This window comes from Melanaphis sacchari, unplaced genomic scaffold (genome assembly GCF_002803265.2).
Source record: "Melanaphis sacchari strain LSU unplaced genomic scaffold, SCAv2.0 Contig11_pilon_pilon, whole genome shotgun sequence".
NCBI classification, from domain to species: domain Eukaryota; kingdom Metazoa; phylum Arthropoda; class Insecta; order Hemiptera; family Aphididae; genus Melanaphis; species Melanaphis sacchari.
Window position 1 is genome coordinate 4,633,531 of NW_020270469.1, and position 26,257 is coordinate 4,659,787.

Genomic DNA, 26,257 nt, shown 5'->3' on the forward strand with positions numbered 1-26,257 from the left:
GTATAATAATGTAGTAGGTATAGGAGTGTCGAAATGTAAAACACAAATGATTTTAATAACTTTATACCAAACTATCGCACATCAATGCGGTTTCGACCCATTACCCACTATAACAGGTTTCACCTCTTTTTAGTACAATGCATTTCTGTTTATTATTATCTAACTGCCGTGCAACGATAAGTAATATAATACATATTATATGTATTTTATTATAGGAAGTTAGATTAAAATGTAGAATGAGTTGAATTTTTATACTTATGTTTACCGTTTACTGCATAGTGTGTACAATTCATCTAGGGTGGGCGTAGTATTTTGTGATAAATTACAAACTAATAAATCTACTTTCCGTTCCGCCGAATAGCCATGTATAATGTATGTTATTACTGACGACAAGTTTGGCAAAAATAATAATTTTGTTAATTAATATAATAGTACAGTATTATAGACATATGGTGGACAGATTTGGGACGATTGTAACACTTTTCACATTATGATTTAAGTATATTTCATTATGTGTTTTTATTAATATTTCTATTAAATTGTAATTCGTTTTATTATTAGTATTACTGTAAATAATTCATAATTTAAGTAAAATTTTTAAGTTCTCGCGAAGAATGTTTTTTTTATATAATAAAACGACTAACATCGCTATTCTTCATTTAAATATGGAACAGAGTATAGGCACTTATAAATTTTAATGAAAGAATGTTAATAAATAAATTAAAGCTTTAATACAAATGCATTAATTGGCCAAATTAAATGTGTTTTTTTTTTTTATTTATATCAAAACACTTAAATTTTGAAGTAAATCATTAATTTTTAAAGCTATACCTAATGTAGTTTTAACTTTTAATGAAACTATTTTCTTATGTAAAAACATATAACGGGTATCAATTACTCGTTATTTCAAAAACAATTGATAGTTTTGAAAATATTTTATTGTATAATTTTAAGTCGTAACAAAACAACACTATTGAAAAAATTATATTTTTTATAATTTTTAATTGTCATAATTTTATGAATTTTTACTTTTTTTTAATAACAAACTATATTTTTATTTCTTTTTATAAAGCAAATTTTTTTCGTAGTACTTCAATATATTAAAATAAAATTGCTAACAAGTTGTATTTAAGTTATAGCTTTATAAGTATTTAAAATTTTTATGAGCGAAAAGGGAATTTCACAGAGGTATCCCGTAATATATTGGTCTAATAATCCATTTATCTAAACTTAAAATATTACGATAAATATAACTACTTATAGTATTAATATAGTACTTATAACTAATTGCATATTCGTCTGAAATAAGACTTTTATGTATCAAAATACCCTAAAAAATATTTTGTTTTGGAATATTAAATTACATAATAGTATAATATAATATAATACAATAATAACATATACATAGTATTTTTGTAACTACATATGCAGGTACCTATGTTGCCATTTAAAAAAGTTAAAAAAATGTTTAAACATTTAAAATTACATAAAAAATATATATAAAAACGATTTTGAAATTATGAGTGTTTTATAACATAAACATTTAATAAATTACGTAAAATAAACCATAAGAGTTAAATACTTGTATACCAGCTATAAATGTACTTACTAATCGTTATTAAAATTTTATTTTATTTGTATGCTTCTACATGTGATCTAAGCGGGATATCATTGTATTTATAAGGTAATATCGTTTATCGTACAGTAGGGACACTTTACCTAATAACTTTCAAATTTAATTTTACATTTTTGTATTGATGATAAAATATATTATTGCACGAGTTATAATAATTCTATCTAGTTTCCCAGAATGTATAAAAATATATTATAATATACATAATAAAAATACTTCAATTATTTACACATAACATTAAACTTAATTGTCAACGATTTTACATAATATTATCTACAAATGATTTGTGATTGCCGAATAATGTTTGTATATATTTTGCAATTATAAATATAAAATCCAGAACTGTTTATAAAAAATAAATATACAATAGATATATATGGTATGTCATTGTTAAATGTACTAAACTCGGAATTTTTTTTATATTTCACAGTAATATTCCCATTGGATTTTATGAAAACTAAAGAATTACACACTTAACATTTTAATTGTTGTTAACAATATTTAAAAAAAAATATCCATTACAAACGTATTTTAAGGGGTTATGTATAGATAAATTGTTTACACGGCGATGTAAATATGTAATGGTTTTACATTTGTGTTTAATAGAGTTATCGACATTAATGTATGGCGTATTAGTTGTGCAGACGAAGCATACTCGCATGATCATTTATCATTTATTCACTGCGACTTATTCAATTATTTTTAAATTTTACAAGTACGTAAGCCCAATAAATATTGTCATTTGGACAACGTAAGAATATATTTAAATATCTAGCGATGGATATAGAACATAAATATTAAGTTCTTTAGATTAAATTTTTAATTAATATTATTAATTATTTTGTATAAATGTCTATTAAGTAATTTAGTAATTATATAAGAAGTAAAATTTTATTATCAATAATTTATATTGTTTTCGTATTTACCAAGTAATTTTTTATTTAAGCATTTTTTTTTTTTTTTGAAAATACAGCCCCAAACTCCGTATTAGTTATTTAAGAAATTTAATTTTGCTTTAATCACATCGAAGTGTTGCTCTTCGCATTATGAATTATTTATATAAATATATAGTAATCCTAGGTAAGTAATATTGGTATTATACTTATATTTTTATGGGGTAAATTAATTTGTCTCTATAGTTGTAAATATAAAGCTAACAGTTAATTGGACCAAATAAAAATCTTTTAGAACGAAGACAATACACTTAATTACTTTAGACACACAATAGAAAATGCTAATGAAAACCTAAATATTTAATAATACCTTAATTTTAGAAGAAAGGATATGAACATAAAACGCAAATATTTATCGCTCATCAATTAATGACATCTCTAGAAGTTGTTGACGACATTGCCAACAATCTAGTATGTTGGTATAATAATTAAAAAAATATTTAAATGTTTAATAAACGGAAAAATGCTTGTTCAGGTAGCTAGGTACCAAAATACCTATAGGTAGATTTGTATGGTTTGTGTATATATTTATAACATATACATATTTTTTACTTTTTGCATAGCTTGTAATATTAACAATATAAACATGTCTCAGTGTAAAATAGATCATATTTTAGGTCAACATATTATTATTATTATAAAAATTGTATAAACTATTCGACTATAATATATAGTATGTCCTAGAACACAAAAACCGTTACAGTTTACGTTTTAGTTCAAATCAATTTTTCAAAAACTTTTTTACTTTAAAAATGAAAATAGACTTTTTGAAACTATATGCTAATAGATAAGATTTTATTTGTGAAATGATACTTATAAATTTGCCTGAAAAATGTACGATTCTAATTCATTTATTATAAGTTATGAGCTATGTTCACTGCAGCAACCACCATTCTGGGCCATACCGTATATAACAACAAGCACATCTGCCAAGCATACAAAAATTTAATCCCATGGTTTATTTAACATCAAATAAAACCTGGCTATTTTTAATAAAGTCATTGTGATTCGAGTAAATGGTAAACACCAAACAAACGTAAGAAAACAATATCTAGCTCAACGTTTTTTACCGGTTTTCGTCACGTTCTCGCGTAAGTATAGTATTACCTAAAATACGTAGCCACACGTTTCCTAGGACCTCTCCACAAGTTTAAAAAAGGAATGCAAGAACGAAAAACCAAAATAAGAAACAAAAAAATAAACTCGACTTTAGAAGCAATAGTTTATAACAGATATATTGTAGGTTAACAAATCATTTGAGAATTTATTTGTTTACTTTTGTGTGTATTTTATTGGTTACAGACAAAACTCATTATTTTTATTATTATAATATTACTTTCACATGTCAGTCGTTTTTACATACGTATTTCATTAAAATGCCGGATCAAGGGTCCAGGATTCGAGTCTATGCATACACTCACTAACAATCTTGAAACTTAACTCTCGAGGAATAAATAGAAGTATAAATAACTTTAATTTTATTTTTAATAAAGACTATTTAACAATCTGTAGACGTATGGTACAATAAGTTCAATTAATAGTTTTACAGTAACAATAAATAACTTAAATAAAAAAAAAAGATGGTTCTATATTTTTGATTATCATAGGTAATCATTTAAAATCAACTTTTCAGATAAGTATAATTTTATTAATATACATTATACAATTGTATTTATTTATTTATTTTATTTCTGTTGATCAGTTAAATTTTGTAAAAAAGTCCGTCTAGAAATTTAGTATGTATTTATGTTTTTAAAATAAATTACAAAATATGTACATATTTATAGATGAATACAAAAAAAAAAAACATAGTGCTTCATAACACAATTTTGGCCTAATGTCCATTGACCCATAATGTGTTGACAGTATAACACATCAATTTATGATAATAGAAATTTAAAATTCATTATCAAAGTCAAATTAAGTTGAACTTTTAATACAAATATCTTTTCACACGTTTTAGATTCCGAACAAATTGTGGATGGTATTAAACGCCGATTTATAAGATCATAACTATCTATCATTTTAAAATTTGACTCCTTCGCTCAAATATGCCATAACATGAGACTGGATTTTCGGCTCCAATAGCTTCGAATTTTTTACACGTACCAATAAACATTTTTTAAAAATTAAATAATAAATTGAACTCGAAAAGCATATACAAAAATGAATGGAAAAATTAGGTAGACAGATCATGTTGTGGCATCCGTGCGTAATCGTAATTTTATTGTTGTCAAACGAAACAAACACGGGTTCGAATGTTTCACAGGTGCGGTCTAGAATTAGGACGTGTCGTCTTTATACATCCATGATATTATATTATTATTATTTGTCGTCTACTCACTTCGTTTGTATTATGAATTATAATATACCTACACGGTGAAAAAGAAGTAGAACGTTCGGATGATATATCGTAGAGTTTACAGTGTTGTGCGACAAAAGCATATTTTGTTTGCTCGCCGGGGTGGTCTTAGGGCCAAATCGTTGATGTTGTACCGGGTATGACGGGAATCGCGTGACAAATCGCGAGCAAAGGATCGCTCGGTAAACTACGACGACGTGTCACGCATTCCTTGGATCGGATAAACGCGCCCGCGAGGTTAGGTTATAATATGTACCCACTTACTATTTACGTATATAATATTGCTATGTGCATATACACACAACGCGAGCTTTTGTCAGGTGCCAAGAATCATAATATTTCGTAAGAGCCGGCCAAACGTTTTACTCACTGTCGCGAAGACATTCAAACGCAATTAGTCTGTACGACATCGTGATAAACATATATAGGTATAGGTAGGTAAGCTCTACAGCTTATAAAATATACAACACTAGTGCAACTGTACAATTCAATTTATTAATCGTCGCGAAAACGAGAAGGAAATGATAATGTCTGTCGTGACTTGTGAGTACTAACCATCTTTTTTTTTTAACTTGAATTCCGATCAACTCGATGACATATATATTAACATTACGGTAATTTAGCGCAGTCATTAATGGACCACGTAAACCTCGTTCGTCATCAACTCGCGATTAGGTACTCTATATATTATCTTTGGATAAGTAGCTATTTCAAAATGTACTCACTAATTAGACGTTAGAAGCCATTAAGTTGAAATTATAATATGGTAAAACTAAAGAACAAAATTAGCCGAACTATAGGAGCTATAGTATCCCCTAAACCATAATTGGCATAATTCAATTTTTATATCGCACGGCTAATTCCAAAAAATAATGAAATCAAAAAATATTTATATTTTATATATTTTATCGATTATAATTAAAATATAGTATGAATATCTTATAATATAATAGCTATAATGACCTAAACTAGAACGTTTTTCTAAAATTTATCTACAAACTAATCCATGAAAAACTACATAATGTGTTGGGCAATACTAATGGATATTTTCTACTAACGTGTGAATCGTATGCCACTCTTTTTTCTCTAATAAAATTTAATTATCGTATTACTTAATATGGATTGTAAATAAAAATAATCTAATAATAATAATAATGATAAAATCATGTATACTAAATTTTACATACATTTATTTATTAAAAAGTGTATCTCCATCGGGTAGCAACATAAGTAATAAAATAGATTTTGCGAATAAAATTACGTAAAATAAACAAGACTGGTTTAATGTGTGAAAGTTACATGAAACACGTTTAAAAAAAAAACAAAAATGGCGAAATATAAATTAATAAATTACTAACTACGTATCTATTATATGTAGGCTTAGTAGTTATTAATATTTAAAACAAATAATTCTATTATGATAATTACTTAACTGATAACTATTATTTTGAAATAAAAATTAAGTAAATACCTATTTATAATATAGCTGGTAAGTATTCATACCTAATTACTTTATAAGAATACCTAAGAATTTGAATAGTTATTTAATGAAACGAAAAAAAACATTTTAGTAAAGTATCTATTAGGAATCGACGTTTCATTGTGGTTTTCTCTGGATTATGTTAAACAAAGATTCTTAAAAATAAAATCAATTTGGTTCCAGTTTTCACATAAAATATTTATCATACGGAAAAAACAACTAATATACAATAGTCTAATAGTTACATAATTTAAACATATAATAGATGAGCAGATGGCACTATGGTTATGGTAGTTATAGCTGTATTGGTATCTCTTTAATCTTTTATAATTAATCTGAGTCTTTAAGTATAGTTTTATATTTTCGATTTTCACAGATAAAGGTTTTGCTGGTGGCTGATGTATAATTTCTTTCCCACGACACACTAGTCATAATGTATAATAAAACATATTTGTACAAAAAAATAGAAATAAAGCATATAGATCGTTTAAATATAATAAAATAAGTTAATTAAGGCTTAGAACTTATATAGCATTTTTGAGCCATCCACCAAAATGAATACCTAAAATTAATCAACTATTATTATATGATAACCATATTAATGATGAAATAAATTAATTTTAAAATGTATAATGACAAATACGCTTATTATCTACTTAAATTAAAAAATTAATTTATTACTGAAATACTAAATCTATAATTTTTTGTATTTAAAATAGTAGAATAAATGATTTCAAAAGACTAAACATCATATATATGATATGGTACTTATCTTTCTATTATGGTTTTTACACTCAAATATAAAATGTTGTATATTATACCTACGTAATATTACGTATACTAACATAAAAAAAATTGTATAAATAATCATAAATTTTAGAAAAAATTTCATTTAATTTGCTAATAACAAATAAAATATTGGTCACTTACCCAAGCTTATTTATTAGGGAGCTTGAAATCATTAAATATCAGATGTTATCCCGCAGGAACATCATTCGCCACCCCCCTGATACGTACTTTTATGTCCCAACATTCAAAACTTTGAAAATAATATAAGTTGAATAAATATATTGTTTATCTATTATCTAACATCCTTCAATCAATCTTAATTTAAAAGTGCTTTAACAGTTATTATTAAAATCAACTTGAAGCACAATTTTTTTCTTTAGAAATGTACTGTATAAAAAAAATATTGATTTAAAACGAATAATCCAAATAAATCATGTTTTTGTTTTTTAATCATTTGTCATATATATATATAATATAGATGACTAAGTACTTATTATGTGAACTTATCATAAATTTGTTAGTTGGGAATTAGAATAATCTGCAGTATTTATTCAAGTGGAAATGTGCGACGTACAACTATCTAAATACCTACTAAAGTAAGTACCTACCTATACAAGATTAACGATAACTCGTATGAAGCAATAAATTTTAGTACACATGAATAAATTATAAATATAATATACATACCATGGTTATAAATAATTATATAATCAAAAATATATTTTAATTAGGTAGATATATATTAATTTTACATTTTTATTTTAATACAAATATACCTACACATTACATATATATTATATATTGATATATAAATATAGACAATCTTTAGTCCACGAATAAGAGTACTATGTACAATTAAAATGTAGAGTTATAAATATTATATGATTTATTAGTATTATAAGCTTCATTGAATAACAAAGAAAAAAATTAAAAAAAGTATAAGCTTTTGACTTTACCCATTCACCCCCCCCATGTCTTAAGACTTAAGACGGAATTTAAGAATTCGTTGGTCAATTGATAGAGATTAGTCTCATGTGGAATATGGACTATAAAAAGTAATAATTGACTGAAATGAATACAAAAGTTTCATGAAATGTAGATAACAATGAAAGAAAGGGTATGATTTAATTTTAAGATTCAATAACACATAAAAGAATCTAATACTCACAAGTTTAATATAACTCTATAAAATCTAATTTATCATACGTATTACCTACTATATTATAATTTATAGATAGGGTAAGTATATCAAATATGAATGTATGATAATATATATTTTTATATATATAGGTACTATGGCCTATGGGCGTCATCCTATTCGGCCAAAACAGTTTTCTTTAAAATGTATAACTATGACAACTGAACTTGACAATTTTTGTATTTTATTTTAAATTAATATTGTATTAAATAGGTAACAGCTCTGGTTTAACTTTATTTCCAAAAACCTATCTAAAAGGTGAATTAATATAACATATTGGTGACTATAAATAGAGTAAAATTTTTCGAACAAAAATTGTTTTATTTTATTATTTACGAAGATTAATTTTTTCATACAGTTGTATGTGTAATAATATTTAATTAAATATAAAAAAGTTTAATTGTTATGATTGTAAATCTTAAAGAAAACTGTACTGTTCGAAAATAGTACCGTCCATTACTATAATAGAAAACAGGTATTTAGGATATATAGGTGAACAATTTAGTATTTTAGTATATACTGTATATTGCATTATTTAGTGTTATTCACGTCTTACACATCAATATCACGCGGTATTTACTAATGGCGTATCTAGTAAAAAAATTGATAAGATATAGGTAGGCGCACATCTTAAATATATTATAATATGTCATTAATATAGGTAACGACCAATCTGCCCATTTTAACATTATCAATTTATGTTACTATGTAGGTTAAATAGTAAGTATTTATTGATAAAGAAGTATAATTTAATTTCATTAATTTCAAGGACCAAGACCCTATGACTAGTAATAGATACGACCTATTTAAACGCTGAAAATGATTTCCATGAAATCAGATAAATGATGTGATCACACTAGTAGTATACCACATAATACAAGATATACCAAACCATGAAAATTAAAATATCACTAGGTATATCAATGCACAGATAATTAAAGAGAGGGTAGAAGCTTCTTTAATTTTTTTTTTTTTCATATTTTGAGAGTATTTTTAATTAGGTACTTATTTTCTATGTGTGTGAATAAATTGCTATTATTTAAATTTTATATAGATTTTAATCGCTACTAAGTCGTTACTGGTATAGGTACTAAATCTTGCATTGTAATTTTTGTTTAAACTGATTAGTTTGATAAATTAAGTTGGGTTCAATAATTTCTAGAAACGCTAATTTTTTAAGACTTAGTATTACTTCTTTTATTCTTTTTCAATTTGAGCATTGCAAAAGACTTAGGTATATCTATTATAATATACTTCGTGTGACCGATACATTTTTTTTTACCTGTATTTTAAATAACCTTGAATTCTGAAAATATTTTTCATTCAATTTTTACTTCCTACTGTAGGTTTTTGTTTATCATTGTGCGACACATAATTTATCAATGCTACATAGTTAATCTATTTAGTCTCGCCAAACAAAAAAAAAAGAATCACACGTAGACATACCTACATTATATTTTTGTTTTTAAAAAGAATAGTAACATACATTATCTCATAGTGAATAAGTACTGGGGTTATGGAATTGAAGAAAATATTTTAAATCAGACAAAATGTCATTAGTATAATATGAATGTTTTTATTTGCCATTTAAAATTTCGACAAATAGTATACCTAACATTTCTGTACGGCACGCACAAACATTGAAACAAAGAAATAAATATTTTATTTATAATATTATTGTTATATAAAACAATATAATAATGATTAATGGCTATTTATACAATCATTTACCTCTTGAATTTTGAAGCTCGTACGCCGTGTGATAGTACGGTGTATTTCATTTTCATAAATCTCTTCAACGCTACCCATTTTGATTCCGTTGAAAATGAGCGATTCGTATGATGAAAAATGCAATTCAGCCAACGAAGCGAAATATAGTAATACGAAGTCCGGACCAATACGTTATCCTTACTCGCGCACGCTGCGCTGCTGGTGCGATAATACAAGTTGATTTATAAATTGAACAATGTTTTTTTCCCGTGCTAAACGTCTTGATAGTTGGCCGATTCGATGGCGCATTGGATAGCATGCGCGCAGTAAAATCTCCCAGTCCCTTTACGTTCTATATTTAGATCACTAGAAAAAAAAAACGTGCCTGGGTGTAAAAATGAACACTCGACGTATTCTTCCTTTTCTTTCACTGACGCCATTTATTTATTTGTTGTAAATCTTCAATGTACATTAGCATCTTGTTTATCCACCCAAGTTTGTCCAATGTTCAAGGTTAAGGTCACTAATCATATACCACCTATGCATACCCACGTTATTACATAAAGTTTTATTCATTAAACATAATATATAAATATCAAAGAAGATTGATGTAATAATTTGTTTGTGTTTATTTATTCTTTTTTTTTTTTTTTCAAGTAAATAAATAATTATTATATTAATCAGCAGATTAGAGACAATTATTAACACATTAACAATCTCAATGCACATGTTTTCATTGTACATAGTTTATAAATGTGTAACAGGCATAGAGTAATATGTCTAGTAAAAAGATCTCTAAAATAAATCATTAAAAATATAAATAATTTGATGATAAATGATAATAATGATAATAATAATAATAATAATAATCATTAAATGTGTTTTAAAATAGGTACTTTACGCTACACAAAGTTACGAAGAAGATTTGTTAGACACCCCAAATATAAAAATGTAAATATACATGATACGTATACACATTAACATTTTTGTGTATATATAACTTATTAATTATCACGATGGGCTAATAAAAATGCCATAAGTACATAAAGTAAGAATTTGAAAGGCAATTTTACAATAAATCATATACATAAAATTAGATATGGGAGTGTATACCCACTATAAATGTTTCAAATAAATTATACTATAATTATCATGATTGAAAAAAAAACATTGATCTTCATATTAATTATGTTAGAAAATAGAATACAAAATGCTCAGAAAATTAAAAATTTAGTTCATATTTGAATTGTTAAAATATGAATGAAGTATAAAAATTTTGAAATTTTTTTTTGTTAGGTTCATTATGAAAATAATTTTAAATGATTTATTAGCCATGCTTATTTATTCCAATAAAAATTATTTAAACCCATGTACACATACACATATGTACTTTATATATATATATACACACACATATATATATATTATATATAATTAAATTTAATTATAAAAATAATATTATTATAACTTGTATCACAACTATACTTGACTAAATTAAAATATATAAGTAATAATTGGTCTATTTTAAATGTACTTATGCATTTTTTGCTTATGGAATTATTTCCATATAATATTAAAAATATTTATAACAGACAATAATATTATGATTATACATTTATACATAAATAAAAATTGATGTCGCTGGCTTAGGAATGTAGCTTTTGCATACATATATATAATAAAAAATAGCCTAATATTATTTTTTTCATAAAAAAGTTGTACAATGCGTTTGTGCAATGATATAATATTTAGGTATGTATTACAGTTGGGGAAGTGAGTTTTTATGATCTTGCAATTGAGACTGGAGTGTTGAGAGTTCAGACGGTCGGAAAACACCCTTTTCAGTGATTATTCCAGTTATCAGTCGAGCTGGTGTTACATCAAATGCTGGATTCCAACAAGTTACACCTGCAATTATTTAAATATAGTTCTTATAAAAAATCAATAAATTAATTTAATTAGTTAAAAATAGATATTTAAAAAATCTATTTAATTCAAAATTTAAGTAATATTTTAGTAATGATCAAGATTGTTTTTAGAAAAAATTTTGTTAGGTTTTTATATAATTGTCTATTTAAATATGAACGTGAAAAATGCTTTAAAAACTCCATTTTAATACACCACAATTTATTATTGAAGATAGTATTTTAAATAATAATTAATAATTCGGTATAATAAGTTTAATAATTCATAAAAATAAAACTATATGGTTAATTTATAAACAAAAAAAAAATGTACACAATCAGGCAATTTGATGAATTAGCTCAGGTAAACTAAACTGCAGTGGTTTTCATACCATTAGATATACAAAGAACATATATTTAAATAAATAGAAATAAAACAATTTAAATTATTTTTTGTCTATAAAAAAAATCAAAAATTGATAGCTACGTATATACTGTCCACAATATAGTACCAAAATTATATTTCTAACAACTGCAGTGATCCTCATGGAAATATAAAATTTATGGTAAATAATTAACACAGAACATCCATTTTACAATTATGAATAATTATTCAGATAATATTTAATATGTTTACTTAAAAGAAGAAATTTATTATATAGAAAAAACAACTAAGAATATTGCATAATATAACTTCCTATCTCTCCTTTATTATCTTATATTTTTTTTGAAATAATTAAATATTTTTATGTTCTTGTATGTTTAACATATAATTTATTGTGTATCAGTGAATTATGCTTACTAAGTATTGGGTTAATTTATAATTATCATTGTTAATAATTAATTACAGATCAGATTATTTTATTCAAATTATAAATATTAAACAATGAAATTAATACAGAAATATTATGTTTAAAAGCAATTAATATTGAGAAATTATATAACTAAATATATAGTCAATACTAAGAATTATTTAGTTTATCAGAAAATGAAAAAATTCATAAAATATATATATTTATATCTTAAAAAATAAATTTATTTCTAAAGGAAATTATCCACTTGTTAGAAATATATTATTATCTATGTTATTCTAAAGAAAACAAAATTAAATTTAAAACACATCAACAGGATTCTCATTAAAAATAAACCAAATTTATATTTATAAATACTAAGAATTTTATCAGTTTTGGTATTAAATATTACTAAAATATACTTATATATGTTTTTTTTTACCTGGAGAAGCTATTCTTAAATTATTTATATGAGTCATTTCCACTTGAGGCCTCTCCTCGATTACTATATTATCACCTGTGTTTACACTAAAATCAATTGAAGTTAAAGGAGCAGCAACATAAAATGGAACTTCGTGGTGCTTGGCGACTACAGCAATCTATTTGAAAAATAAACAACTCATTACAAACATTATCAAAAATTTAATTTTTAAAATACAATGGGGCGTTTTAAAATTGAATACAACTTTTTTATAATGGATATTTCAACTAATATCAATAATTAGATGTATAATTAGAAAATAATAATTTTTAGTTTAAATAAGTAATTAGATATACTAACTTGATAAGTCCCAATTTTGTTAGCAGTATCTCCATTGGCTGCCACCCTATCAGCACCAACAACAACAGCATTTATCTGAGCAGTCTTCATTAAATAAGCAACAGTACTATCACAGACCAGAGTTGATGGTATCTTATCATGTACTAATTCATAGGCAGTTAATCTAGCGCCTTGATTATAAGGCCTTGTTTCCGTGAAATAACAATTTTCTAAAAACATTAACTTATGTTAAAATATATCTTAGTTTAATATGTTAACAAATATTTAAATTAATAAGTCAGTGACTTATAAAAATTAAATGGTACAATACATGAAATAAAAACATATTTATTTAAAAAATTTACCCAGTCTTGAAGCAGAGTGTAGACAACGTACAACACCTAATGCAGTACCAAAATATGCTGTAGCTAATGAACCAGTGTTGCAGTGCGTTAAAATACGAACTTGTTCACCATCCGTAACATTGTTTAAAATTGCTTTAGCTCCAAATTCTCCTATTGATCTATTATCTGATATATCTTTTTCTAACATTGCTTCTATAGCTGCTACAAACCTAATAAATAAATAAATGTACTAAACAAAGATTGATAAGATAATTTATCATAGCAGAAATTTACCTAGCTTGCATTTCTTGTGCTGAAATTGATTCATCATTATCCAAAGAGTTTATATAAGATATCAAATGGTCTGCAGCCTGTTTCATATTTACAGCAGTTGGCCGAGCAGATATTAAATAATTTAGTTTACCTTCAACTTCTCTTCGAAGAGCCTTTTTTTTTTCAAACTCTTCTTTTGATATTTCTACAGCCAAACTTAAACATCCAACAATGGCAATAGCTGGAGCACCACGTACCTACAAATAATAATACAAAAATTATGCATATATGAAATAATCAATTTGAAGAAGTAACATTATTTGTGAATCACAAAGATTTTTATAAATAATAATAAGTATCATAAGTCTATTTTTGATTATAAATATTAAATTATAATATCCATATACAGGTGCATATATTTTATTGTTTCAAATCCAAATATAAATTGTATACAACTATACCCAGGTCAGAATAAGATGACCAGGCGGCGGACATATTTGTTTCTGATTAAACGTACCTGGTTTTTGATTGGTTGTGCACTTTCTGTATACTAGTAATGATATTTGGGCATGCTTGAAAAAGTAGTTTTGACTATGTACATTGTGCACAATTAGTCATCTTATAGTCTTTTTAATAGTCTACATCTTTTAATAATACAGGTAAAATATCTATGTTGAGAAAATCTATAAAAAAATAAGTTTTTCTTATATAGATGCCTAAACCATAAGTAGTAATTAAAATTGTATAACAGCATAATATTTATTCATTTTAATTTTATATGAGGTGTTAAAACAACTCAATAAAGTTGCAACAGATTACAGATATCTACAATAAGATGGATGAAAATTTTAAAAATCTATTATAAAATATAAATGTTGATATCTCATAGTTAGCACTATTACATTAATTATAATTAATTTTAATTTACTATTAATTATTATTTATTATTATCTATCTATGTACCTAATAATTTATATCTTTTACCCATGTTAAATCCTTTTTGTTTATCTTAAGTTATTTTATTTAGGTAGATAATTATGTAATGTTAATCTTCTAATGCTTAATCTCTAATGTACATTACCTTGGCCATATGACCAAATATATTTTGATAATATTACAATTGAAAAAAGTAACACTAAGCAATACGTTTAATGTATCATATAAATTAATATGCTGTTTTACTTTTTAAGCACGTACACAAGATATCTAAAATATATGTAAGGCTCTATAAGTAATTCATAGTTATTTGGTTTTCTTTGTTTAAATATTAAAGTTTTTATTAATAAGATAAGTACAAATTAAAGTATATTTTTATAACTGCTGTGTGCTATTCATTATCATTTATTATTAATTATAAAACATCTAATGTATTTAACGTGTTAAAACATAAGATAAGAATGTAATTACACTTTATATTTATATATAATATTTAGTTAAATTTATTTTTTAAGCTTCTTATACAAAATACAAATTAAGTTTTAATCTTATATGAATTAATCAAACATTGCACTATTATATTCAGAGTTTGAATGGTATGTGAAAGATGGAGAATGTTAAGTATATAAATTATTAGATACCTTTCAATTATAATGAATATATACAATAATAGATGTGTATATATTTGATAATCATACTTTATTTTTAAATATAATAATTATTTATGATATACTTACTGTATCAATTAATATTCTTAACATTATTCAAAAAGATTCATATAATGTATTATCTTAAAATTGATAGTAAGTTTCAATCTGTTAAATATAATATGATCAATATGTTTAATAAAAAATATACCTAGGATATGTTTAGGCAGAGTAATAATAGCTCTATTACTTAATATCAATTATTGGTTCATTAAATGGATTTTTCTTTATTAATCTTGACCAATGCCTAATTAATATAAATAAATAAATGTTAGCTACCTATCTTATCTTCTTGGTTAAATACATATTAGCAAGAATTATTTATGATATTTAGATATCCTAAATAATGAATAATGAAAAATTTTAGTTATGAAAGATAATATGCACGGCTCACCATGATCTTTAAATAAAGACAATCGGTTGTATTAATTTAAGCCAGTATATATTAAGCAACTAATAAATTATAGTAGTTAAAAATAAATAATAATTTTATTATTGAAACAAATCTTTTGAATAACCATTGACACATTTAGGGGGGATTTAAAAAAATCATAAAATTATATATTTCCTAATATTTTTATCTAATCTAATAAAAAAATAAATTAAAACTTAAATTGTGATTGTTCAAATATATTTTTTTTCATATATTAATTAATTCAAAATATTTCACTTAATATTAAAAAATATTTTAATCAAAAGTAATTATATAAGTCTGTTATATATTTTCATATAATTGTTTAATTATAATAAAAATGTATGTAATAAACAGATTGTAACATGACAATTTAAAATATGAAAAACTTAAGTTCTATTCAATATTATTAAATTTGTTTTTTCAAACAAATTATTATGGTAGGTATCTACTATAAATAGAGTATCATTTCTAAAAATTGTTTATTAAATACTTTATGTCCCTCAAATTAAATCTCAATAAGAGGAAAATATTTTTAAACCAAACTTTAGATTTATTTACATAATGATTTTTGTGTCCAATGTTCAGAGATAAGATTGAAATACAATCTGGTCACGTCACATGAAAAAAGATGGGTAAAAACTATCACAATTTTGTTATGAGAAAAGATAGATACATGGGTACATTTTAAATTGTACATCACTTAATTGAAAGTATTTAAATAGACATATTGACAGATTTGTAAATCTATCTTTTTAATGTTATGTATAAAAAATTAATTAAATTTGTCTATGAAGAGGGAAAGGGCTGGTTAAAAAAAGGAGCCTGATGATACCGAAAATTCTTCAATTTATAAACATAAAACAATGTATTATACATTATTGAGTATACCAATTATAAGTTCCTAACTTCAACAAATATCATTAAAAATCACTAATTTGTAATTAATAGTGAGAATTAAAACCTGTTGAGTATGCAGCGACTAGCAAATCAGTAGGTAGTAGGTACAATATAGGCAATGAATGGTGCCGCTAACAGATTATAAATAGCATAAGATAAAACAAAATTGTTTATCAAGTACCTATGTATAGTACTGCCTTAGGTCAGTATGTTAATCTAAAGAATTCACAGACATATAGTACACCGACATTAGTAATGTACAAATGTATTAGAAGAAAATAATACAAGTGGCTAAAATGAGATATGTTTTTTGATTATATTGTAGTGGTTAAATCAATGAAAACTTTAGGAGCTCAATCTACCTATATTAGTTTTAAATACGCATCATCGTTGAAACTGATGGGTTTGTTGACATGGCGTTTGCCCACATGGTGGTCGGCGCATTAAATACGTAATCCATCCAATTACGCGGGGAAGGGTGGAGGGGTTAAAGTTCCGAAACGTCTGCTGTACACCACGTACCTGCATTTTGTTGATGACCTTCCATCCGTCCTCGACACCCAAAATGGGTATGTACTTGGACTCTTTGGGCAACAGCAGTTGATCCAGCACTTCCAACGTGCCGTTTTCGTACTTGATGGCCTGCAGGGTCATCGTCACGGCTGAGTCGTCCGTCGCCGTCGTCGAGCAACTACTGCGCGTCCGCCGCTGCTAGACGTCGACAGGTAGCTACGTAACACCAACGACAGTAGTTTGCGCCCGACTTTGCCGTGTCCGGCGGGCCGGTTTGCGGGGTCGTCGTCGTCGTTACGGTTACGCGACGTCACACACGCTCAACACGTACACATGAACACTCAACAGCTGCCACCGTCGACACTATTACAGCGACTGTCGAATGCTCACTATGGTACAACACCGTGTACTATTACTACTACTCTACGCGTACGACCACTGACTGCTGTGCGATGATAGCGTCGCGATCGCCGGTGTGTGCGGTGGTCAATTATTACTGCAACGGCGATGGTCGTCGATTCGTTCACTCGACAAATTTTTGAAGTTTCATCCGCGACGACAAACGAGACGGCACTGTCACGGTGTCTCCGTCGGCTGTCCGGCGAGGTACGGTTGGTCTGCTGTTGGCTTGTCTGTCGATTATTTCGTCATTTATCACCGAGTGCGCGTGATGGCGGAGGTGGCGGTCGGTGGTGTGTACTGTGTACGCACACACAGCGGTAAGCCGCGCACGAGTGGTGTTCGGCGTTCGCAGTTCGCCGCCGTCCCGTTATCACCCGGCCGCTCGGATAGTCGGATTTCCCGACGCTGTATCGCGGCCACGGGCCAATGGGCTCAGTGCGCGCGCTAATCAACCGTTCCCGTTGGCCCGGCCACCGGTCCGATAACAATGATGATGTAAATAGTCCAAAGAATTGTGAAACGCCGAAACTCTCCTACGGCGGCGGTTATCACACGTAGCGGCGTTTTCTTATCAAGTCATAAACGACGGTGGAGGTTGTTTTCACTTTTCGTTCAACTTTTTTTTTTGTTTTACCGTCGGTAGTCCCGTGACGTGTACAACGACTTACCTTAATGTTAATACCGCGTTGTAGTTGTCGCGGTAGATGATATTTTAGCTACACGCACACTCCGACTCGGCATGTATCCCATTACGGACGGTCGTCATCACGGCGCCGGTGGGTGGGAATTATCGACATGGTCATGTCGCTCTACGAGCCCCCTCCCCTACCCCTTGTGTTCCCTTTAGATTAAATCTAAAAACTATTCTTAAATCCACGCGTTCAAGTACTCGGGTACTCAACTTTGACGCCGCCAGGACGACACACCTGTTGTTATTGTTGTTGTCGAGTGCTGTCTACATGTAGTCGTCGTGTAAACTGTAAAGTAGTTTAAAGAGAGAATAAAGTGGTCGTCGTCGTAGTCGCGTAATTTGGTTATTTATTCCATTTACGCCGAGCTGGTACAGTAAGTTGTACAGACTACAAAAGTCGACCGGTACGTATACAAAGTGTTTTTCCCTGTCTCCATCTCCCCGCATTACAACCCGTTTATGAAAATATTACGTAATGTTGTTTAGCCAATGAACATTAATATAAATAACAGTAATACAGTATATCTATGTAGTTTCGTTATATACCCACTGCCTACTGGACCTCCGACAGGTAAAATGTTAACTACCTACAGCGGACAACCAACTGCTTAGTGCACTTTTTACTATAGTACTATTAGTAACCTAACCTAAGGGGCTATCTCAGCAAATACTCCACCATGATATGAACGTTTTTTTAATAAGTATTAATATGATGGTAATATAAGTGCTAAATATACTATGGTACTTATATGAAACAATTGAACTAGAAAACAACCCTTGCAAACAATTACAACAGTAGTTACCTAGTAACTTAATAGGTGTTTCCAAGAAAACTAAGACAACATAATGTTAATAATTTTATATTTATTAATCTAGTAGAAAAGGTATTTATTTAACAAGAGTAAATAATTAACTGTTAATATTTCAATGAAGAACTTATATTATTTATAGTTTTCATTATTTTTTCGAAGTTGAGTTGATTATTTTTCTTGTTTATTTCTAAAATGTATTAAGCATTCCTGTAAAGTTGAGTATTTCTATTTTTTAGATTGTAAATTATGTTGATGGAAATATGGAATAAAATTAGTCTATAGAATTTAATATTTGTTTTCTTTTCAAGTGGCTAAAATAATTTAAAAAAATATATGTAATTGTCACTGTGAGTTTAATCTTTTATAGCACAGGTTATGTTATTAAAAATGTCTTAATTTGGTATTTCCTCAAAATATTATCTTAAGAGATTTTTATTTATATTATTTATAATATTATAAAAACATATATTTCATACTTCCATCAGTTGATATTTTTATTATAAGATGAATCTCTAAAGTTAAAGGAGGAGTTAATAGCCCCCTCTTTCATGATGGGTGCTCTTGTTTAGAAAGGAAGGCATAATATTATATTTTATTAACTAATCCAAATTCTATATAATTGGATTTTAAACTAGATTCACTTATGAGTTCAAGATAAATTATATAACTTATGATATTGGTAGTAAACAAGTTTTAGCAGTTTTACAATATTACATTGATTCATTAAACGTCTTATTTTTTAATTTTCAAGGATAGTTTATTTATTTTCATAATTAGTTAAGTGTAAATACTTTCTAAATATTGTTCATAATTTAAATAAATTTTGAAATTTGTGTTTATAGGTTTTAATTACTAAAAAAAAAAAAAAATGGATTGGGAATCATTTTATGACACGCACCCTTCTCCTTCAAACTATGAATCTATTATAACTACTGTTGAAAATTTTGTATGCAGCCATGAAAACGAAAAAATGGTTTTGATAACTGTAAGTATTACTACTTATATAATATATTAATTAATAATACATATTGTTTATATCTTTAAAATTTATATGAGTTGAATTTTTTAAATTTATTTTGATGAATCAAAAATATAGGTACCTAAATAATAATTTATGCAAATGACTAAACAAATATAATATTGATGTTATGTTCTCTATTCTATTAATTTTTTAATTGATGTTCTGTTAATAAAACTTATAATGTTTTTTTAATAAACATGTTTTATAAAATATTTGTCAAACCACATAAATAATCAAATTATTGATAAATAATTAAGTTACTTAAAATTACACACGTTATTAGTTAAGTAAATATCTAATTCATTAATTAAAAAATATTAAATTAATGTTTTACCCATAGTTTCTATTTAATTATGATAGTATCTAAAGATGTATAGGTAACATAAAGTGGTACATATCTAGAGTAAAACATTTTGGGGAGAAATTTTAACTTATTATAAGTGATGCAATTATTAAGTGTTGGGTATGTGATTCATAGGGTCCCTAAATCTCATATACAATGTTCCTACTATAATTTGTAATACCTATACACATATTACATTATTTGTTTTGATATAATAAATAATGATGTTTATTACTCTTTTGAGTTTAGAGAATTTGAATTATAAGTACCTGTGTAACATATATTAGTAAATAGTATATAGTAAAATGAACAGGTATAACTGAAACAAAATAAATAATGACTTTGTTGTCGTAAAACCTAAATGAGTTAATTTTTGTTTAGTTTTACAAAAAAAATAAATATATTCTACAATATTATAAACTATGACATTTGAGAAAACAATATTTTTTAGAGTTTAAATAAGATATTATTGCTTTTTATTTTGATTAACAGGTAAGGGCACCATACAGACATTTTCACATATGCCTTTATTATCAAGTTGTGCCACTGCTTTTATTAGTCCTATTTTCAAATAATAATCAATATTAATTACTTACTGATATTGCATACCACTTATAATTTAATCTAATGATATTAAAATTATTAAATTTCTAGTAATTTCTTTTTTCTAAGTATAATATTTTATAATATTATGCAATAATATATTAATTATTTTGAATAAAAGAAACTATTTATGATCAATAGAATTAATAAAATGCTTTTTACATAGGTAACAATAATGTACATAATGTATATTAGAGTAGTTATAAATTAAAAATAATAAAATATGTCAACTCACTTATTAACCTACCTAACCTATTTAGTTTCTTAGTATAAAGAATGGAAAGTTAAATTATATGATTATTTATTATATACATTTTTATATTCTTTTAAATTTATTTAAAAAGAATAAATTTAAAGGGTTTTATATTTTACGTTCCTAAAATATACTTAGTTAGCCTTGATTTTCTGAAATAATACTTGTTATGTTTCAGGTTTTTGAATTTAAATTAATGAAAAAGTAATTTTATTTATGATATTAACAATTAGTAATCAGTATATTATAAAAGAATTTATTGTAATATCAAATGTAAAAAAAAAATAATAATAATAGTTCAATTCCTTTGTATAGTCTGGAGGAACTACAGTCCCAATTGAACAGAATACTGTTCGCTTTGTTGATAATTTTAGTCTTGGAACTAGAGGTTCTGCTTCTGCTGAATACTTTCTTGATGCTGGATATGTTGTTATATTTCTTTATCGGTAAGTAAACTTATTAATTATTTATTAGTTTTTTTTGTATAAATCAGATGTTGAAATTTTAATCATTTTTTTGGTTTTAATTAAGTTTCTGGAAAAATGAAAAACTTTTATCCTATTTATGATACTGATCTGATACAATTTTAACAAAATTAAAGTTTTAATTCCATGTATACAAAATTAAAAATTTCTGTTTCTGCTTATACTGATCTTTAAAAATTCTCATATAATTTATGCATAAATTTAAGAAAAAAGATTTTCAAAAAAATTATCAAAGTTATTTACATGGAAAAATTTGAATTTAATGCATTATAAATAATCAGTTTTTGGTTTATAAATTATTTAAATAACAATTTTGAATTCAATACTTATTTTTAAATCTTTTCAATATTAGTAAAATAGATTTAAAATACGAAATTAAAAACTTAGATGTTAAAATTGCTAGTTATCTATTTCTTAACTTATGCCTCTATTGAGTCTATTGCATATTTTTGATTTTTTCGTTAATTTTTTGTTCAATAAATATTTGCATTTAGTAGATAACATAGCTCTAAATTTGAAGGTTATATAATAAATATAGTATACATAATAAAATTTTAGCAGAATAAAGTTCACAGTAGTATTTTAAAGTACTAAAATAAACCTGTGATTTTATGTGGTATTTTATTAAAATAGGATTGATATGTAAAAAAAAACCAGTTAATTAAATAATATGATTCACAAATTTGCTGTAACCTGTAACAATTGTAATGGCATGAGAAGCTAAAAATAGTAAAAAAAAATTATTTCACTATGTATCCAATCTAAATGACCCCTTGTACACAACAACTGAAATACACAATTTATGTGTATGAATGGTTAAAATGCTTAATAACTATGGTAAATCAAAAATTCCACAGAAGTTTTGGTAATCACTTATTAGATATATATCATAAGTATTTTCATTTAGAATCTTAATACTTTTAAATTATCAAATTTTAGATTTGTTTTAAGATATAATTTAATTATAATTAATTTTAATATATTTTTTTTTAAATTTTTGTTATTTTTTAATGGCTTAACCTTTACCATACAAATTATAATAAATATTTATCTTTAATGTATTCATACAAGTAAGAATAAGGTTTTATTTAACTTATAATATTATGTAAATTATATAATATAACTGTTATTAGTATTTTGTTTTTGTTTTTTAAAAGTTTCTTTGAATATCTGTAATTTGTTCAGTACATTTTTCTAAAGTAATATGTATATATAATGTAATTTAATTGAATTTAATGAAAGTGTTATTGACAATTTATTATTAATCATAAATAAATTTATTAAAGACAGTCTCATTAAACAATCACTTTATTCTAAAACTAAATTATATATATTATTTTATAAATTATCTCAGTTTTTAACTTAAATAGAATCATTGATTTTATTGTACATTTTAATTTATTACAAAATTAATGGTAACATATTTCTAATTAGTCTATTGTTCTTTATTTCATTATTATTTAATTTCTAGTTCAAATTCATTGGAGCCATTTGTTCGCCATTTCAACAATTCACTGTTAGATAAATTAGAGATTGTAGATGATAAATCAATTCAAGGTAAATATTCTTTGCATAGATTTTTTTTTTTTTAATCCTTAATAATTATAATTATTTCAGTGAAACAAAGTGAACTTGATAAACTCTTCCCAATATTGAAGAAGTACAAAGACGCTAAAAATGCTAACAGAATCTTAACAGTTCCTTTCACAACTTTGATAGAATATATGTGGTTGCTGAGAGGTTCTTGCATGCTTATGGATACCAAGTATTCTTTACTATATTTAGCTGCTGCTGTTTCAGACTTTTATATACCACCTAGTGAAATGGTATGTAGTTTATTGTGCTATTGCATGTAATATTAAAAAAGCATATTTCCATTAATAACATGCTTAAATTTTATTTAATCTGTATTCATTAGCATCTATATTTGACAGTTTAATTGATACATATTTATTTACTTTGGCATTGGTACTTCTAGTATTTTATATTTTAACAAAAATTATTTACCATTTGTAGGCTAAACATAAAGTTCAATCTAAAGATGGACCTCCAGTGATTGCTTTACGACTAGTACCTAAAGTTTTATATGCTGTTACTCATATTTGGGCTCCTAATGCATACATAATTTCATTTAAATTAGAGACTGATAGTGGGATTTTAGAACAGAAAGCCAAAGATGCTCTTGTTAAGTACAAACATCAAGTGAGTTAAAATTATTACATTTACTTTATATCCAATTTACCTACTATGTTAAAGTTAATTATAAACATTTAAACACTTAACAACTTTTTTTTTGTACGTGAATAATTTTTATAGCTCGTTATTGGAAACTTACTACAATCAAGGAAATATAATGTTAAGTTAATAGCTCAAAATGGTATTATTGAAGACATTTTATTGAATGAAACAGATATTGAAGAAGGAATTGAGATTGAAGATTTAATAGTATCAAATGTCAAAGCTAAACATGACCAATTCTTTAAAAGCCAAAATTAATGAACAAATGTAATGTATAATCAAAATTACAGCGAAACAGCAATTAGGGGTTATGCTCTTTTTCATTTTTATTTGATTGGAAAATATTTATTACATTATGATGTTTTTCAAATCTTTAAAGTGATGATCTCCTAAATTGTAGTATTCTGTTTTGTAACTTTTAAAGATTTAAGAATTTTTATTTATTCATTTATGTAATAAGTAAATACGATTTTCTTAGTAGTAATTATTTAGAATTTACCATGGTTGTTGTGTGTATGTCTTTATGGGAATTGTTTTAGGGGTATTTCTAGTATTAATGATATTAGTTGGTCCTCAATGCGGTTTAGTAGCTCTTATTTTATTATATATATTATGTATATGTTTATTCTTAAACATATATTTAACTTAAAACTAATTAGATTACAATAGACAATACAGTATTGCCACTTCTTTTCCTTGAATTTTTAGCTTTTCTCTGTCCAATATCAACTCTTATTAATTTTATATTTAAGTATGCCCCACTTTTAAAAAATATCACTAACTGTAATATATCAATATTTTTTAATTATGCTAGGAAAATCATCAAATTGAAAACAATTATTTTAAAATTTCTGGCATTTTATAGTCAATTATTTGCTCATACACAACTAAGCCCATTGTGGTTTTTTGTTTTCCTACAAAGATAACACAAAATATAACGTGGTAGCTTATACTGTTGTGTGTTCAGGAACTTTTTTTTTTTATTATTATTGAGATTCTATTTTTTTCATCTTTAAACTGTTAAAATTTGGTGTGTTCATTTGTCTTGTGTAATATTTTGTTTTAAAATATTTTTTGGGTATTATTATTACTTAATAAAATAACGAGGATTATAATTAGTTATTCTAATGGATGTAAATGGATGTTTAACTAATTATAATTATTATCTTTTACATTTGATTCTAAAATTGTTTATTTATGTATAGTGGTTAATCAAATTGTTTTTATTTTATGGTGGTAAATTTATTACATACTAAGATATAATTAATATCTTTCATATTTTATGTATTATGATATTGGATTATTTATTAATCTTAGACCATAATGTATACTTAGACAATGCTCGATGTCTGTGTAACTGCTGGTTGTCAGCAATATGTGTGTCACAGTTTTTTTACTTAGTACCTAATCAAATTATGGGAGTTGCGAAGTGTACAATATTGAAAAATACTATGCTTAAATTATGAACTGATGGTGTAATATTATAATTATTTAATATTAAATTGACACTGTCATACAATCACAGAATATTCATATTGTGTAATGCATTCCTAAAACTGTAGAAGGCATTTCGGTAGGTATTTATTATTCAATAACAATATTCAAATAAGTAGGTAGACTAAATAGTTAAATAGTATACCTATTTCCTTGATAATAAAAGTTTAGTAGCTAGTTTTCAATTGATATCCATTAAGAAAAATTAAAATTATAAAATAATTTAAAATTAAATTTCTCTTCATTATTT

General features: G+C 25.6%; 3 protein-coding genes across 4 annotated transcripts in view; 1 reads left to right on the forward strand and 2 right to left on the reverse strand.

Moving 5' to 3' along the window:
• The window catches only part of LOC112604222 (tropomodulin), a 45,522-nt gene extending 35,144 nt beyond the window's left edge, over window positions 1–10,378 (reverse strand). Inside the window, exon 1 of one of the 2 annotated variants that reach the window (XR_003115213.1) lies at window positions 10,147–10,378. Coding sequence is in view for 1 of the 2 variants with exons in the window: in XM_025353158.1 (XP_025208943.1) it covers window positions 10,147–10,224 (78 nt within the window). In the remaining variant the exon portion in view is untranslated. The remainder of the gene's footprint in view (window positions 1–10,146) is intronic. The other variant, XM_025353158.1, reaches the window with a different exon arrangement.
• Window positions 10,379–11,624: 1,246 nt separating this feature from the next.
• Window positions 11,625–19,159, reverse strand: LOC112604114 (methylthioribose-1-phosphate isomerase). The gene is made up of 6 exons (XM_025352990.1): window positions 17,675–19,159; window positions 14,219–14,454; window positions 13,946–14,154; window positions 13,602–13,810; window positions 13,263–13,419; window positions 11,625–12,033 (listed from the first exon to the last, which is right to left on the reverse strand). Exons 1-6 carry the CDS (start codon window positions 17,804–17,806, stop codon window positions 11,885–11,887), a joined length of 1,092 nt encoding a protein of 363 aa, XP_025208775.1. The 5' UTR covers window positions 17,807–19,159; the 3' UTR covers window positions 11,625–11,884.
• A 1,279-nt stretch (window positions 19,160–20,438) lies between these two features.
• LOC112604115 (uncharacterized protein C4B3.18) lies at window positions 20,439–24,771 on the forward strand. The gene is made up of 6 exons (XM_025352991.1): window positions 20,439–20,555; window positions 22,106–22,236; window positions 23,747–23,832; window positions 23,893–24,101; window positions 24,292–24,477; window positions 24,592–24,771. The coding sequence occupies exons 1-6, from the start codon at window positions 20,439–20,441 to the stop codon at window positions 24,769–24,771; spliced, it is 909 nt and encodes a 302-aa protein (XP_025208776.1).
• Window positions 24,772–26,257: the final 1,486 nt, after the last annotated feature.

Bases quoted from the DNA above. Each gene is read 5' to 3' on its own strand.
- LOC112604114 (XM_025352990.1), bottom strand. From the start codon at position 17,806: ATGACCCTGCAGGCCATCAAGTACGAAAACGGCACGTTGGAAGTGCTG. The intron at 14,455-17,674 runs GTACGTGGTGTA...TATTATTTGTAG, and splicing joins AGGTCATCAACAAAATGCAG to GTACGTGGTGCTCCAGCTAT. The intron at 12,034-13,262 runs GTAAAAAAAAAC...AAATAATTGCAG, and splicing joins TTTAAGAATAGCTTCTCCAG to GTGTAACTTGTTGGAATCCA.
- LOC112604115 (XM_025352991.1), top strand. From the start codon at position 20,439: ATGGATTGGGAATCATTTTATGACACGCACCCTTCTCCTTCAAACTAT. The intron at 23,833-23,892 runs GTAAATATTCTT...TAATTATTTCAG, and splicing joins AGATGATAAATCAATTCAAG to TGAAACAAAGTGAACTTGAT. The intron at 24,478-24,591 runs GTGAGTTAAAAT...TAATTTTTATAG, and splicing joins TTGTTAAGTACAAACATCAA to CTCGTTATTGGAAACTTACT.